General features: G+C 41.4%; 1 protein-coding gene across 5 annotated transcripts in view; it reads left to right on the top strand.

The window, feature by feature from the left end:
- Nucleotides 1–16,757, top strand: part of NPHP3 (nephrocystin 3) — a 96,895-nt gene extending 80,138 nt beyond the window's left edge. For 3 of the 5 annotated variants that reach the window (XM_032235158.1, XM_032235161.1, XM_032235162.1), the window contains exons 24-27: nucleotides 1,009–1,249; nucleotides 2,325–2,450; nucleotides 3,017–3,132; nucleotides 3,579–4,236. In XM_032235158.1, coding sequence (XP_032091049.1) covers nucleotides 1,009–1,249; nucleotides 2,325–2,450; nucleotides 3,017–3,132; nucleotides 3,579–3,759 — 664 coding nt within the window. In that variant the 3' untranslated portion in view covers nucleotides 3,760–4,236. Of the gene's footprint in view, nucleotides 1–1,008; nucleotides 1,250–2,324; nucleotides 2,451–3,016; nucleotides 3,133–3,578; nucleotides 4,237–8,673; nucleotides 9,360–16,718 lie in introns of those variants that run through there. The other 2 variants (XM_032235160.1, XM_032235159.1) reach the window with 2 other exon arrangements.
- The last annotated feature ends 1,387 nt before the right edge of the window (nucleotides 16,758–18,144 follow it).

Genomic DNA, 18,144 nt, shown 5'->3' with positions numbered 1-18,144 from the left:
CAGCTGGAGAGGGGGGTTGCTGGGCGGCTACTGTCTTGCGAGCAGGCTCCCAAAAAGCCAGGCACAGCCTCAGGGGCAAACGGCTGTGTTGTGCGGTCACCTCCCTTTCCAGCCGGGCACAGCACCATTCACTGACTAGGGGTATCGCCAAGCCATGCAAGCACCTGTTTGCCGCCGCCCTGCTTCCGCAGCTTGGTGCCTTCGAAATGCCAGTGAATGGTGCTCTACACGGCTAGAGAGGGGGTTGCGCAAGCAGTTGTTCCGCTCCCGCTCGTGCGCCTCCCAGCCTCATGATGCCCTGCCCAGCTCTCTTTGCAGAGCCAGAGCACCTCCGCTCCCGCCGCCACCATCCCAGCATGACTTTTATAGCAGCTTCCAAACTGAGTCTTCCGGCAGTGACCACTCTGGGCATACGCTTTATGGTTGTGAGCCGGCTGCCACCAGAGCGTACTCCCAGAGCGTACAATCATAGAGCATACATCCAGAGCAGCCACTGACCCACTGGGGAAACACGGTATTTTTATTAATAAATCATACTTATCTCAATTTATACAGATACTAAATTAAAAAGAGTCATTTACTAATAATAATAATCAGGTAATAGAATTTAATGTCAAAACAAAACCTGGTAGCAAATTGTGTGATTTTCTTTCTACATTATTTTTCAACTGGAATGTGACATAACTTAATTATTATCTTGAATGCAGATTTGTTGCTATCCATTCATGTTTTGAGGATGAGGGCTGACCTGATCTCTGTGACTGAGCCACTGAAGGGAAGGCTCCTTTCTCTGAAATGTGTCCTCTTAGGTTTTGAGTGTGGCATTAGCCATGACTTCAGGGCAGGGATGGTGATATGACTTATCATTATATGCCTGTTTCTGGTAGCCTCTTGGGCACGGGTGTTTTCATTAAAATAAATTAGCAACCTTTCTGTTTGTTAGTGTTATTACAGTGATGTGCCATTGACATGACAATATACACTACTTATTTCTAAACTGGCTGATAGGACAGCAGAACTTTTTTTGAAACGCTCTTTGGAAATGAGAGAACGGGTTCTTGGACCCAGTCACCCTGATTGTGCTCAGTCACTGAACAATTTAGCAGCACTCAACAATGAAAAGAAGAACTATTACAAGGCAGAGGAATTGTATGAGCGAGCATTGAACATCAGGAGAGGAGCATTAGCATCTGACCATCCTTCTTTGGCTTACACTGTGAAACATCTAGCTGTGCTTTACAAAAAGCTGGTAAGTATTGATATCTAACATTATGGATACTTTAGAATTTAATGCCTGGAATTTCTGATCATTGATCATCACTGGGTTAGACTATTGGCATTAGTGCCCCAAGCTGGGAAGCAAAACCGTTTTATCTCTGATTACATACTACTGATGTGAATTTGGGCCTATAAAGAGGACAGTTTGGTCTGCTTGTGAGTTGAAAATTGAGCTTCATCTTGTTATCTGAAATACAACACTTGATACATTTTCCATATGAAATTTTAATTCCCATCCAGAAAAATGATCCTGTTTCTGGATGCTACTTGAACAAACATCTACCTATTTTGCTTTGTATACAAGTTACCTGAATCAGTTACTATGTGCTCAAAGTGTTTGTAATTCAAACTGTTCTGCACATCTCTAGCAGATTTCTTAAACTAACCCCGTAACCTCTTTTTCCAGGCAGGAAAAGATCCTGGACTGCTATTATACACAAATACCTTGGCAGCAACCCCAGCAACGCCAAAGTAGATTCTCATTCAGAAACAAGCAATTGTAAATTGCTTCATTACCTCCAGAATATGCTTAAATTACCCCCAATTTAAGAAGCACCAATCTCTTGGTTAAAGCACTAGATTAAGAGCAGAGAAATATGAGATATACTCCTATATGGAAGTCAACCAGATGAATTTATGACAGACACTGTCTCACTTCTAGGAAAAAAAAACAGTTGCAAACCACTTCCATAAATGCTGCCTAAAAATGTATGGCCTTGTCTGTGGAGTTATCACTATTCAAGACTGAATTGTGGAAAGAAAGGAAGGAAAAAAACACCCAGAATGTAAACTTTTCTGTTTTGCAAAGTTTTTGTTTTGATCAGTGGTGAAATCTAATCCCCCCCCCTCCAGTTCTGTGGCCGTGGCTTGGTGGGTGGGTATGCCCAACTTTTTTTACTTTCAGCTTTTTAAAAAGCTTTAAAAAAATTGAAATGCTTTAAAAATCTTAAAAAATAGCTTCTGACAATCGCACAGACTGAATCGGGAGGATTTTATCCCTGGTTTTGATGTACTTTTAGCTAACTCATGCTTGCTTTGTTTCCTAGGGAAAGCTTGACAGAGCTGTTCCTCTGTATGAGCTTGCTGTTGAAATCAGACAAAAATCCTTTGGTCCAAAACATCCAAGTGTGGCTACTGCTTTAGTAAATCTGGCAGTTCTTTATTGTCAAATGGTATGTTTTCTTTCCTTAATAAAAAAAAGTAAAATATATGATGATATATATGTTTATCCTAAAACTCATATTTTGGGTACTCTGAAAAACACAGATTAGCAAATGCCATTAGCATGAAAACAAGTGAAAAATACTTTAATTTGAGACAAATTGATATAGATACAGAAGTAGGATGTGCATCAATGTGCTGCTTATTATATGAAAGATGACTTCTAGGGTTTTTTTCCAGTCATATTTTTCCTGACTATTTAAAAAAAGAAACTCAGAGAAAGGGCACATATTCAGGAATGGGTCAGTGGCTAGTCAATTTTGAGTTTGAAATTCATGGAGAAACTTAAACTTTCCTCCCCACAAATCTGTCCTTCTCGTGGACAGAAGAAGAAAGGGAGGAAAGATCTTATGTTTGCACATTATTTTACTTACTGTAATAACTGCTACAATTTTGGGAGAGGGGATATTCACTTACTGTAGGCATCAACCTTGTCCTATAGGCAAACAGACTTTAAAATGAATTTCAATAAATTTTTTAAAAATACATGCCTATTTTTTTTTCTTATCTCTTTTAGAAAAAACATCAGGAAGCGTTGCCTCTGTATGAACGTGCACTGAAAATTTATGAAGACAGCTTTGGGCATATGCATCCTCGTGTAGGGGAAACATTAAAAAATTTGGCTGTGCTAAGGTAACAAGTAAACGTGTTTGTTCTATTCTAGATAAATAAATTGCCACTAATTATAGCAGCCTCTAACATTTATATCGATGATATAATGGAAACATTTTAAATTTAAGACTGATGATATTGACTATCAGAAGAATTTATACAGCTATATTTTGAGGCATTCAGTCTATTTCTAGTCTATGCAAAATCTAGCTAAGGATGGAGGCTGCATATGACTGAATAAAAAATTCTCCATATTATTGAATCTGGGCTGTAATAGGAAAGATGGTGGATGTTTATGTGTATACAGATGACCTGGTGTAAGGATTAGGTACTAAATGTAGATTATGAGTCTTTAACAGAATAATAGAATTAAAAAGGATCTTAGGGGTCCTCTAATTCAACCTCCTGGTCAAACAAGAGACCTTTATTAAGACATTATTAAATCCTACTTTCTTTTCTCACCAAAGCTATGAAGTGGGTGAGTTTGAGAAGGCTGCTGAGCTCTATAAGAAATCCATGGAAATTAAAGAAGAAGAGATGTTGATAATGGGTGGAAAAGCTACTTCCCATCACTCATCAACTGGAGATACACTCAGCATTAAAAGTGCTTTTTCTCACAACATGTATTTTCAACATGGACCAAGATAATGGAAGGTAGTATATTAATCATTAGAAGGAAATATTTTTGCTGAAAAGAAATAAGGTTCCATTTTAAGAGTGGGAAAAGAGAAGAGAAAAAAAGTTAAAGATTTGTGTTAGTTTATTGACACTGATTTTGAGCATATTATATTCAGCTAAAGGCCCACTGTTTTTAAAGATTTGGCTAATTTTTCAAAAAAAGTTATCTATTAGTCTATTAATTTTTTCTACCTTTTTAAAAAACAACTTGAGTTGTTCGCTCTCCCCCCATTAAGTAAATAAAAATAATTTACTGGCCATTTACTCGCCCTTCTTGCACCCCCGGGTGCTTGGGATTACAGGACCCTGGTCTCCGGCTGGTGTCGCTTAATGCCAGGTCCGTGTTACATAAGGTTCCCCTCATTTATGGCCTCATACAAGAGGGTAGAGCGGACCTGGTGTGCATTACAGAGACCTGGTTGGGCCATGAGGGGGTGTTCCCCTTAGTGAATTGTGCCCACCAGGCTTCCGAGCGTTTCACCAGCCGAGAGCCCAGGGCAGGGGCAAGGGGGTGGCAGTGGTTATTAGGGAAAGTCTTGGACCTCAGGAGGTCACTGTGTCTCAGATAGGCGGGTGTGAGTCCCTTTTTGTGAAATGGGGCCTTGGAGTTCAGGTGGCCCTTTTTGTTACTTACCTGTATCCCTGCTATATTTCATTGGAACTGCTGGATGTGTTAGCCAGATTGGCGGTTGATTTCCCCAGGCTTATGGGATTTCAATCTCCCTTCCATTGACAAGACATCCGAGTCAGCTCGAGAGTTCATGACTTCCATGACCGCTATGGACCTAACTCAGTTAATTCAAGACCCCACCCATAACAGGGGACACACGCTCGACCTGATTTTTGTCTCTGGACGGTGGATGAATGATCTAGATTTAGGGGATATTTCTATCCAACCCTTGTCATAGTCTGATCATTTCCTCATCACGGTTGACTTCCATACTGCTACTCCTTGCCGCAGGGAGGCGGAACCGACTAGATGGTTCCACCCCAGGTGCCTCGCCTGATGGATCATGAAAGGTTCCTGATGGAGCTTGGGACTTTTCCTGGATCCCTTGCTCACAGCTTGACCAAAGCCCTAGTGGAAGCCGGGGATAGGGTGGCCACTGGGGCCTTGGATCGCATTGTGCCTTTGCGGCCTCTGACCCGGTGTCGATCCCGAGGAGCTACTGGAGATGAAATGCCAGAAAAGACGCCTAGAGAGTGGTTGGAGGGCCAGCCAGTCCGAATCTGATTGAACACTAGTAAGAATTCATATTAAATCCTACTTAGTGGAAATAAAAGTGGCAAAATGGCAACATTTTTCCGCTCTTATCACGTCCACAGATAACTGCCCAGCTGCCCTGTTTAGGGTGACCTTACTTAACCAAAGAACTGGGAAAGAGTTCTTGTAGGGCTGAAGAATTTGTTCAGTATCTGCGGGATAAAATCGCTCAGATCTGGACAGGCTTGGACTCTGGATAGATTTGGGCGAGTCAGTGGGGATGAATCTTGTGGAGACTATCTGGGATGAGTTTGACCCTGTGACCCGTGAGGGCATGGACAGGATTATGGGGAGACTCAGTGCTGCCACTTGGGTGCTGAACCCGTGTCCCTCTTAGTTAGTTTCGGTTTCCCGGGAGGTGACACAAGGCTGGCTCCAGGCGATTACCAACACTTCATTGAGAGAGGGGTTCTTTCCCACCACCTTGAAGGAGGCGGTGGTGAGGCCCCTCCTTAAGAAGCCTTCCCTGGACCCAGCTTCTTTAGCCAACTATCGTCTGGTCTCCAACCTTCGCTTTGTAGCGAGGGTTGTTGAGAGTGTGGTAGCACGTCCTCAGGGGGATAGCCTTCTCTGTGGGAGCGCCTTTCCTCTGGAATGAGCTGTCCCCGAAGCTTCACATAATCCCCGACCTCTGGTCCTTCCGACAGGCCCTAAAAAGTTGGCTTTTCCAGCAAGCCGGCTTGGCCTGAACAGAATAAAATAAATGATTAATTTAATTGTTAATTTTAATCTAATTTTTAAATTTTTATTGTTAATATTAATTGGGTTTGTTTTTGGATTATTTAATTTCCTTTTTAACTTTTGTTATATGTGTTTTTTTATGTTGTATGCCGCCCTGAGTACTTTGGGAGAAGGGCGGCATATAAATCCAACAAACAAACAGACAAACAAACAAACATTTGATGTTGATGTTTATTGGTCTTGTATGCGGCCCACTCCCGAAAGACTCCGGGCGGCTTACAATAAACAAGGGAAGGGGATAAATAGACAAAACAACACTTTAAAATACACAACATTCACAGTTACCATGGGGCTGAGTATTTCAAAAGCCCCCTAGCCTGCTGGCGCAGCCAGGACTTAGTGGCTTTGCGGAAGGCCGGGAGGGTAGTAAGGGTCCGGATCTCCACAGGGAGGTCATTCCAAAGGGCTGGAGCTGCAACAGAGAAGGCTCTCCCCCGGGGAGTCGCCAGCCGACATTGGCTGGCAGATAGAATCCAGAGAAGACCTAACCTGTGAGATCTGATCGGTCTATGGGAGGTAATCGGCAGGAGGCGGTCTCTCAGGTACCCAGGTCCGATGCCATGTAGGGCTTTATAAGTAACGACCAGCATCTTGAAGCAGGTCCGGAGACTAATGGGTAGCCAGTGCAGCTCGCGGAGGATAGTTGTGACGTGGGTGTACCTGGCTGCACCCACAATAGCTCGCATGGCTGCGTTCTGGACTAGCTGAAGTCTTTGAACACTCTTCAAGGGCAGCCCCATGTAGAGCGTGTTACAGTAATCCAGTCTTGAGGTCACAAGGGCATGAATGATATCTGAAGGGCCTCCCGATCCAGGTAGGGTCGCAATTGGTGCACCAGGCGAACCTGGGCAAATGTCCCCCTGGTCACAGCCGACAAATGATGTTCTAAAGTCAGCTGTGGGTCCAGGAGGACTCCCAAATTGCGAACCCTGTCTGAGGGGCGTATAATTTCACCCCCCAGCCTGAGAGATGGAATACTTGGCCAATCTTTGGGAGGGAACATCAATAGCCACTCGGTCTTGTTGGGATTGAGTGCAAGCTTGTTCATGCCCATCCATACCCTGACAGCCTCCAGGCACTGGCACATCACTTCAACCAATTCACTGAGTTGGCACGGGGCGGACAGATACAGCTGCGTATCGTCCGCATATTGGTGGTATTTAATCCCGTGCCGGCATATGATCTCACCCAGCGGCTTCATGTAGATGTTAAATAGAAGGGGGGACAGGACCGAACCCTGCGGCATCCTATAGTTAAGGGGCCTAGGGGTCGATCTCTGCCCTCCAACCAACACCGACTGCGACCTGTCCGAGAGGTAGGAGGAGAACCACCGAAGAACGGTGCCTCCCACTCCCACCTCTCACAACCGTCGCAGAAGGATACCATGGTCAATGGTATCGAAGGCCGCTGAGAGGTCAAGGAGCACAAGGATAGACGGTTGACCCCTATCCCTGGCTCGCCAGAGATCATCGATCAGCGCGACCAAAGCAGTTTCCATGCTGTAACCAGGCCTGAAACCAGACTGAAAGGAATCCAAATAATCGGTTTCATCCAAGGACCGTCGGAGTTGAGAGGCCACCACTTTCTCAACAACCTTCCCTACAAAGGGCAGATTGGAGACTGGACAATAGTTGCTCAAAGTGGCTGGGTCCAGAGAAGGTTTCTTCAGGAGGGGTTTCACCACCGCATCCTTTAGGAGGAGCGGGAAAATTCCCTCCCCGAGAGAGGTGTTAACAATCGTCCGGATCCAACCACGTGTCACCTCCCTGCTGATCGAGACCAGCCAGGAGGGGCACGGGTCCAGTATACAAGTGGAGGCACTCACCACTCCCATGGCCTTGTCCACTTCCTCAGGAGAGTCAAGTTGAAACTCAATCCATGAAATACGCTCAAGACCTTCCCCCCTGTACCTCGGCTGGTACTGTGCAATTGGAGTCCAGCTCTGTCCGAATCCGAGCGACTTTATCTGTTAAATACTGAACAAATTCCTCAGCTCTACCCTGTAAAGGGTCGTCCGCATCCCTCCCTTTCAAGAGGGAGCAGGTTATTCTAAACAAGGCGGCTGGGCGCGATTCAGTGGATGCAATAAGGGCGGCAAAATGCGCACATTTCGCCACCCGTATTGCCACGAGATAGGCTCTGATAAAGGCTCTCATCAGTGCTCGATCTGACTCAGATTTACTGGCCCTCCAGCGGCGCTCTAGGCGTCTCTTTTGGTGCTTCATCTCCCGGAGTTCCTCGGTAAACCAAGGGGCCCTCCTGGATCCGCTGCCTCGGAGAGGTCGCAAAGGCGCAATCCGGTTTAGAGCCCCCGCCGCCGCTGTATTTCAGGCAGCGACTAAGGACTCCACTGGATTGTGGACGAGAGTGTCAGGTATTTCTCCAAGCACTGACTGAAATCCCATAGGGTCCATCAGACGCCTGGGGCGGAAGCACCTAATCGGTTCCCTCTCCCTACAGTGCGGGATTGGTTTCCGAAAGTCAAGCCTCAGTAGGAAGTGATCAGACCAATTTGGATTTTTGGATTGCCATTTTTGTTCATTGCAGAAAGTAGTTACAAATGAAACTAGAAATTAACAGAACAATTGCAATCTACATATTATTGCAGTGGTTTTAATCATAATGAATTTAAATTTTTATTTTTTTAAATTAGATGTATAATCAAAATTAAGTATTTGACCACTTATATAGATAAATATAGGTAGTGTTTGTTATAAGAATTGACCCCAAAAGTTTGCTTAGCAAGGCAATTTTTAAGTGAGTTTTGTCCCATTTTAGGACTTTTTGTTACAATTGTTAAGTGAATCATTGCAGTTGTTAAGTGAATTATGTGAATATTAAATGAATCTAGCTTCTCCTATTTGACTTTGCTTGTCCAGAAATTGGTGTTTACATGACTCCAACACAGTGCAGCTGTCATAATAAATGCACGCAAGTTGCCAAGTGCCCAAATTTTGATCATGTGGCCAGAGGGATACTACAACAATCGTCAAGTGTGAAAACTATTAATAAATCACTTTTTTCAGCTTCGTTATAACTTTGGTCTCTAAATGAATGTTTGTAAGTTGAGGACTACCTGTGATTGAGATAGAGAATAGGAAAACTAGATCTGAATAGAAATATTTAAAAATAATAACACAAATGCTTAATTGCTAAAAATACAGACTTTGGAATAGAAAAAAAAACTTACGTTAAATATATTCTGGTTTCATTTGTGTCCAATAATAACTATACTCTACAATTTAGTACTATACAGATATGATTCTCCATTTTCCCTGTAATTCCTTATGCTTTTCTAAGGACTGGGAAATAACTATTGTTGATGTTCTTTAACTGTATTCTAGTTCCCAAACATGGGCTTGCTTTACTGAAAAAAGCCAATTTCAAATATTGGTTTAGGAAAGTAAAGTTTCAATAAACTATAATAAACATTCACAGTATACAGTTGCATTTGCACTTTTTGTTGTATTTAATTGAATGTTGTTGTTTTTTTAATTTTCCATGGGATAATAAGTTGTACAGTATATACAGTGGGGCAAAAAAGTATTTAATCAGCCACCAATTGTGCAAGTTCTCCCACTTGATGAGAGAGGCCTGTAATTGACATCATAGGTAGACCTCAATTATGAGAGACAAAATGAGAAAACAAATCCAGATAATCACATTGTCTGATTTAGAAATATTTTTTTTGCAAATTATGGTGGAAAATAAGTATTTGGTTAATATCAAAAGTTCATCTCAATACTTTGCTATATATCCTTTGTTGGCAATGACAGAGGTCAAACATTGTCTGTAAGTCTTCACAAGGTTGGCAACACTGTTGCTGGTATGTTGGCCCATTCCTCCATGCAGATCTCTAGAGCAGTGATGTTTTGGAGCTGTCGCTGGGCAACACGGACTTTCAACTCCCTCCAAAGGTTTTCTATGGGGTGAGATCTGGAGATTGGGTATGTCACTCCAGGACCTTGAAATGCTTCTTCCGAAGCCACTCCTTTGTTGCCTGGGCTGTGTGTTTGGGATCATTGTCCTGCTGAAAGACCCAGCCACATTTCATCTTCAATGCCCTTGCTGATGGAAGGAGGGTTGCACTCAAAATCTCATGATACATGGCCCATTCATTCTTTCCTGTACATGGATCAGTCGTCCCTTTGCAGAGAAACAGCCCCAAAGCATGATGTTGCCATCCCCATGCTTCACAGTAGGTATGGTGTTCTTTGGATGCAGCTCAGCATTCTCTCTCCTCCAAACACGATAAGTTGTGTTTCTACCAAACAGTTCTACTTTGGTTTCATCTGACCATATGACATTCTCCCAATCCTCTACTGGATCATCCAAATGCTCTGTAACAAACTTCAGACGGGCCTGGACATGTACTGGCTTAAGCAGGGGGACACGTCTGGCACTGCAGGATCTGAGTCCCTGGCGGCATAGTGTGTTACTGATGGCAGTCTTTGTTACGTTGGTCCCAACTCTTTGCAGGTCATTCACTAGGTCCCCCCGTGTGGTTCTGGGATTTTTGCTCACCATTCTTGTGATCATTTTGACTCCATGGGGTGAGATCTTGCGTGAAGCCCCAGATCGAGGGAGATTATCAGTGTTCTTGTATGTCTTCCATTTTCTAATTATTGCTCCCACAGTTGATTTCTTCACACCAAGCTGCTTGCCTATTGCAGATTCAGTCTTCCCAGCCTGGTGCAGGTCTACAATTTTGTTTCTGGTGTCCTTCGACAGCTCTTTGGTCTTCACCATAATGGAGTTTGGAGTGGACTGTTTGAGGTTGTGGACAGGTGTCTTTTATACTGCTAACAAGTTCAAACAGGTGCCATTAATACAGGTAATAAGTGGAGGACAGAGGACCCTCTTAAAGAAGAAGTTACAGGTCTGTGAGAGCCAGAATCTTGCTTGTTTGTAGGTGACCAAATACTTATTTTCCACCATAATTTGCAAAAAAAATTATTTCCAAATCAGGCAATGTGATTGTCTGGATTTGTTTTCTCATTTTGTCTCTCATAGTTGAGGTCTGCCTATGATGTCAATTACAGGCCTCTCTCATCTTTTTAAGTGGGAGAACTTGCACAATTGATGGCTGACTAAATACTTTTTTGCCCCACTGTATGGATGTCTGCTGGAAGGGTAGCTTGGGATTAAATGAGAACAGGTACATAATACATGACAACAAATACATGTCATTATCATCTGCTATTGGGCACAAGTATGTAAAAGTGGCATTTGTTGGTAATATCACTTGCATGCATCATTGTTGCATGGTTGTTGCATCATTGTCATGTCTTCAAGCCACTACTGAACATATGCCTGAATTTTGCTCTAATAGAACAAAATGTCAAACTCCTGCATTAGGGTTGTGTTTGAACTTGGGGGGCTGGGTGGGTGTGGCCAGCTCAACATCACTTGGGTTGAGTCTGCCAGCGAAAACGGGCACCCAAGCTCCATTTTCGAATGTGATGGCCTCCTCCAACCCTCTGCCAGCGTAAATGGAGTTTGGGAGGGCCGCCCGTGGCCCTCGTGAGCTCAGTTTTTGGCTGCGATGGCCTCCTGCAACCCTCTGCCACTGAAAACAGAGCTAGGGAGGGCTGCTTGCTAATTTCTCATATTAAAAATCCAAATCTCTCCGTTAAATGGAAAATTATCAAGGTAAAAATTGTACAGGTAGTTCTTAACTTAAGACCAAAAGCTCAAAATTTATGTTGGTAAATGAGAAATTTGTTAAGTGAGTTTTGCCCCATTTTACAACTTTTCTTGCGACATTTGTTAAGTGAATGACTGCAGTTGTTCAATAAGTAACATGATTGTGAAGTAAATCTGGCTTCCCCATTGACTTTGCTTGTTAGAATGTTGCAAAAGATTATCCTGCGACCTGGGGACACTGCAACCGTTATAAATGTAAGTCAATTTTCAAGCATCCAAATGTAAATCACATGACCACGGGGATGCTTTAATGGTTGTAAATATGAAAAATGGTCATAACTCACTTTTTTAAGTGTTTTGAACGGTCACTAAACAAACTGTTTAGTGGACTATATCTACTCAGAAAGTACGTGAACAAGTGAAACTGACCTCCTCCAGAAGCTGAATTTTCTATATATTCTATCATTTTGAATTTCAAAGCTATGTAACAAAATTATTTAAATTGTTTCTAAATGATCAACATGAACTTTTTCCATATAATTCAAGAACTTTACATAAATTGAGCAAATATTTTAAAATTGTATAAAAGCTGTATTAAAATTGAATAAAGGTTATTTTTCCTGGTATTGAAGTTATTTTTAACAAGACTGTTAGCCAAATTCAGCGTCAAAGAAGGAGCAAACAATTATAAAAATGAATTATAAAACTTAATTGAAGTAACTGTACTATATAAACTATAATACCCTTTAGAAGTACCATACAGTATTTGAGTCAGCAAATTAGATTCCTGTGCTCAAAAGATAAATGTTTAAAAGCAAAATCTTTTAACATTAATACAGTTAATAATACATTGTTATATATTAATTGCAAGTCACATAAGTGCATTTCAATAAACAGCTGTAGAAAATTTCATTTGGAAGGTCTTTTTTCATGAATGAAATTGCATCATACTAAAATTGTTTTAAAATTACGGTCACAATAGAATTCAATACAAATATTTCTAGTGATACTTCTCAAATTTCTAAACCTAAAAGTAAATGTTACCAAAGTGACAATAATTTAAAATGCATTACTTTAAAGAAAGTGATTGTTGAAAGCTTAGAGTGAGAAAATTTTTCTTATTTAAGGATATCAAATCTAGACTCAAAAATCCATATCACTGTGATCATGCATTCTGCCAATTCTGACTTTGTGACCTAATAAATAAGTTGGCAGGATTGTTTGCCAGTGATTGCTTTATTTATTACATTCATGTTTACAATCAGTAATATTGTATAGCTATCTTGTTTTCTGGTCTTCTCCCCAGTATTGTTTTTGCATCAAATATTAAACATTTATTAATGTTTTTATTGAACCATCTTGTTTTGCTTTATGCAATTTATTTAGACTTTAACTTGACTTTAAGATTAAACTCTTATCTTCTTGTTATCCAAAGTACTCTCAAAAGTTTTCTCCTGCAGCACAGAACAAAGGCATCATATTGTTCATGTCAGCCTTTCTCATAGTCAGCTTTTCATCGCCAAACATGACTGGAAGACCACAGTTTGACAGTAGATACTATTAATAGTAGAATGATTCACTGTTCTAGATTTGTAACAGTTTTTCTTTCAGAAGAATTTATTTCATGCATACAAATTCTGTATCTGAATTTCTAGGCAAAGAATTTCAACTAGAAATTCCCAAGAGCAAGTGATCCACTTTTGTGATCTTACAAGCAAAGTCAATATGGAATCCAGATTCATTTAACAACCACATGACTAACATCAACTGCAGTGATTCACTTAACTGAGGCAAGAAAGGTGATTAGATGGGGCAAAATTCATTAACAAATGTCTTACTTAACAAAAATTTTGGGCTCAATTGTGGTTGTAAATCGAGAACTACCTGTACTGATTTATCTTTTCCAGTTTTTTGGCCAATATATTTTTCAGGTCAGTTTATAAATTGCAAACAATTTATTTGCAATTGCCTTACAATATTTTAAAAACTTATGTTGGCATTTCACCAACACCTTTGCTATTAACCATTTAATTTCACTTTTCAAAATGTTTGACTCTAGATAAGTGATTCTCCACAATTGGTGGCGATAGCAGTCAGATTGGGTTAACTCTGTCCAGTACCAATGGGACAGAGTCTACAACTGTGAAGTCACACCCCCTTGCGTAGCTCCTCCCAGCTTTAGACTCAGTCTATCCAGGACTGGACGTGCAGTTAACTATCTTCTCCAACTTTAGCAATTAGATAGGTGATATTTAAAATTTTTGAAGTAATTTGGACTCTTCTTTAACATCGTAAGGGCAGAGAGATGGCTTCAACTTAATGGGGGCTTCTCATGCTGCGGGATTGCAAGCCACTTCTAACCACTGATCCGTGTGGTGAGTGACGCCACAGGTACACTCTGGAGCGTTCGCCGCACTGCTCTGCTCTCTGACGCTTTTGCAGCTTTACCAGGGACAAGCTCAAGGGTGGAAACCCTGCAGCCTCTGTCCTGCGCCAAGCTATCTCCGGCTCCACAGCACTGGCCCGGCGCCAGAAGCAGAGCCACAGCCATCTCAGGGCCTGTCCTATCGTCGGAGGCATTGGCATTGATAGCTGCCATTTTCTTTGGGCGAAAAAAGCGGCGGCTGCCATTTTCTACCCACGGTCAGTGATAGAGCCCTTTGAACAGCCCTAGCCTTGCAGGTGGCTGGTTTTTTTTGGGTGGCTTGTGGCTTGCTGGTTATGGCTTTGTTGGGAGGCAAAATAGATCATTCCCCCCCCCCCAGGCCTCTCTATCGCCAGACAGCCCTGTGGCTGGTTCTTTGGGACTCAAACCATCTAGGAAAATAAAGGCAGATGGCAGCAAAGCACAGGGGTCTCCTGCAAAGACTTCCAAAGCGGCAAAAAAGGCAGAAACCCAGAGTCAGAGGGCCCTGGAAAAGGAGTTTCAGAAGGCCCAGAAGCCTCATCCAGGCAGGAGGCATCTGGAGGTATAACTAGTCCACACAGCTTCCAGGCTCTCCCGGTACCCTCTGGCAGACCTCATCCTGCAGAGCTGATGATTCCCTTTCTCCACCAGCTTCCCTTCCTCAGCCAGGGGATGGGGCAAGGGTCTTTGATTCCCCTCAGTGGGGAGGAATCTTTGGAGGGCGGATGCCCCTCTCCTGAGGTGCCTCAGGCCTCTTCTTCCCCCAGGGTTTCAGGAGTTCCAACCTCCCGAAGCCATTAATTCTGACATGGCTGCCATTATGTATACATCTATCGAAAGAGGCATAGCAAACGGAAGGTAAAGTCCCTCCATCTTGGAAGACAGCGTTTATATCTTTGATACCCAAAGAAGATCAAGATACTACTCAACCCAAAAATTATAGACCCATTTCATTACTGAATGTAGATTATAAAATTTTTACTAAAATATTAGCAAATAGGTTAATGTTGGTCATTCAACAATTGATACATACGGACCAAACAGGTTTTATACAAGGGAGACAGATGAAAAGTAATGTCAGATTAATTATTAATGCATTAGAATATTTGGGAAAGAACAACCAGATCCCTGCTGCGTTTATATTTTTGGATGCTGAGAAGGCCTTTGATCGAGTTAACTGGCAATTTCTGCTGAAGATATTGCAAAAAATGCAGATAGGAGATAATTTTTTACAGTCAATTAAAGCAATATACCAACAGCAAACAGCACAAATCATAGTCAATGGAAGTTTAACAGACTCTTTTCAAATTGGAAAAGGTACAAGACAGGGTTGTCCTTTGTCCCCATTATTGTTTATTATAACTTTGGAAGTATTGTTGAATAAAATACGGGGCTTGGATGGTTTAAAAGGGATCAAGATTAGGCAGCAAGAATATAGAGTCCGCGCTTTTGCGGATGATTTGGTCATAATATTGGAACAACTGCAGGAATCCAGTATGGTTTTAATGAATACGATTAATCAATATGGTCAAGTGTCTGGCTTTAAAATAAACTTAGGAAAAACCAAAATATTAGCTATAAATATGAATATTAAACAAAAGGAAGAATTAGGAGTGATGCTAGGATGTGAGGTAGTTAAAAAAGTCAAATATCTTGGAGTTAACATTTTAACTTCAAATGGGAAATTATATAAGCATAATTATGAACCACTTTGGCATAGCATACAGACAGAGATGAAAAAATGGGAGAAATTGCACTTATCTTTGCTGGGCAGGATAGCGGCAGTGAAAATGAACATTTTACCAAAATTTTTATTTCTTTTCCAAATGTTACCTATACTTAAAAAAGATGCGAACTTTTTAGAATGGCAGAAGGGTATCAACAAATTTGTGTGGGCAGGAAAGAAGCCGAGGGTAAAGATGAAAATAATGCAAGATGTACGTGAGAGAGGAGGATTGAAACTACCTAATTTAAAACTATATTATGATGCAGTGGCATTATCTGTAATTAGTGATTGGATTCATTTAACCAATGATAGAATATTGAACATTGAGGGACACGATCTGGTATTTGGTTGGCATGCTTACCTGTTATTCAACAAAAAATTGGATAAGAACTTTAAAAGTCATATTTTGAGAAATGCTTTATTGCGGGTTTGGAAGAAATACCAATATAAATTAAATGACAAGATACCCATGTGGGCAATTCCTAGACATGCAATTGAAAATATGAATACAGCACAAAAACAGGATAGATTTACTTACAGACAGCTTCTTACCTCGGAAAGGGGGGTATTACAATTAAAATCTTTAGAGGTATTAAAAGAGGAGAAGGTAGTTCAAACATGGTTCCAGTATGGGCAATTACAGGCTAGGTGGAAAATAGATCAAAAAATTGGCTTTATTCAAGTTGAGGATAATCTGTTTAAACAAATAAGAGATCAAAGCTTAATGCATATAAAGAGGATATATAATGTATTAATACAGATGGATTCGGAAACAGAATTAGTTAAAGATTGTATGATAAAATGGGCTCAAAATATTGAGGAACCAATAATGTTGGATACATGGGAAAGAATTTGGGTAAGAAATGTGAAATTTACACAAGCTCAAAATCTGAGAGAAAATTTTTACAAGATGTTTTATAGATGGCATTTAGATCCTAAAAAGTTGGCTGCTATGTATCCGAATGTACAGCCTAAATGTTGGAGGTGTGGTTCTCTCGATGCTACATATTATCATATATGGTGGACCTGCCAAAAGGTTAAGGCATTTTGGATAAAAATATGGTGGGTCATGCAAAATGTTTTTAAAAAAAGGATAAAGTTTATTCCTCAGTTATTTTTACTAGGTATATGTACTGATTTTACAGTGGTAGAGACCAATTTGATTCTGCACCTGATAACTGCAGCAAGACTGTTGGTGGCGCAATATTGGAAGAAGGAAGACTTGCCTACAATCCAAGAATGGACATTGAAAGTAACAAACTTAGCTGAAATGGCTAAAATATCGGCATATCTCAAAGATCATTCAAATGAGAGATATAAACGAGACTGGAAAAAATGGATTGACTATATACAAAATAAATACGGGACTAAGAAATTCCAGTTAGCCTATGCTTAAGATCAGAAATGATTTAAACTGTTAAAAGTTAGTTCAGTAAGAAGAAGCTAAGTTCAATCTAGAATGTCATTAATTTCTTTATTTCTTTTTTCTCAATAGATTTTAGACTGTGTTAGTTAAAAATCCATACCGTGTACGGGTTCTGGGAAGTCGGGGGGGGGGAAGGAGGAGGGGGGATGGGGGGGGGAGGGAGGGAGGGGTACACACAACGAAAAAAAATTGTATTTCAATGTCTTAATGATTGACAAATGATGACATATTTGTGTTTTTTTTTTTTAAAGAAAAATAAAAAAGTTCTCTTAAAAAAAAAAAAAAAAAAAAATAGAAAGAGGCATAGCTGCAGGGCTGCAATGCAGAGATTCCCCAAGGTCTGTCTCCAGATCTAAGGACTCAGGTGCCAAAGCTATCTGTAGAAAGTAAGCTTCTACAGACCCTGCCCCTTCTGACCAGTCAGTCTCGGTGTCTCAGCCTTCCACCTTGGGGGACGAGGAGGAGCAGGTGGCAAAGGATTCAGATCTATCAGAGGATAAAGGCCTGACCTTGATCAGCCCGCCTTTGTGGGCCTTTTTAAGCCTGCTCTCTTCTGCTCCCTATTGTTTAAGAGTAAGGAAATTGCAGGGTTTAAGACCCCTCCTGCCCCTAAGGAGCCAGTTGTGGAGATGGGATTCTGAGGATCCTCTTTTTCTAGAACCTACTGTGGAGAAGGAAGTGGTTTCTTCTAGGATTTTTATGGACATGATATGTAGGTAATGGGCTTCTCCTGGCATAGGTCCCCTGCCTAATGCCCAGGATAAGCGGCTTTATAATGTGGGTCCTGCATTGGTTAAGGCAATGGAGGTTCCTCCGGTAGTAGCACTTTCCTCTGCTAGCGTGGCTAGCGCTCCAGAGGATTCACTTAAGCCAGATGACAAGCGCTTTGAACAGATGTTTGTCAAGGGTTATCAGGCCTTGGCCTGGGCCATTAGGGCCTCCAAGTCTGCTTCATTCTTTAGCAGGTCGATCCTTCTCTGGATTAAGCAGTTGCAGGACAGGATCCCTAATAGTTATTCTAGGTCACACCAGAACATAAATAAGCTAAAGGCTGCAATAGAATTTTCAGCAGACACATTGCTGAACGCGGCCCGTTTCGCTTCTAAAGCTAGGGCCTCTTCTATTACCTTCAGACGCTTGCTGAG

This window comes from Thamnophis elegans, chromosome Z, assembly GCF_009769535.1.
Source record: "Thamnophis elegans isolate rThaEle1 chromosome Z, rThaEle1.pri, whole genome shotgun sequence".
Classification (NCBI taxonomy): domain Eukaryota; kingdom Metazoa; phylum Chordata; class Lepidosauria; order Squamata; family Colubridae; genus Thamnophis; species Thamnophis elegans.
Note: the sequence above shows the minus strand (reverse complement) of the source record. Positions and strands in the feature narration are given on the sequence as shown.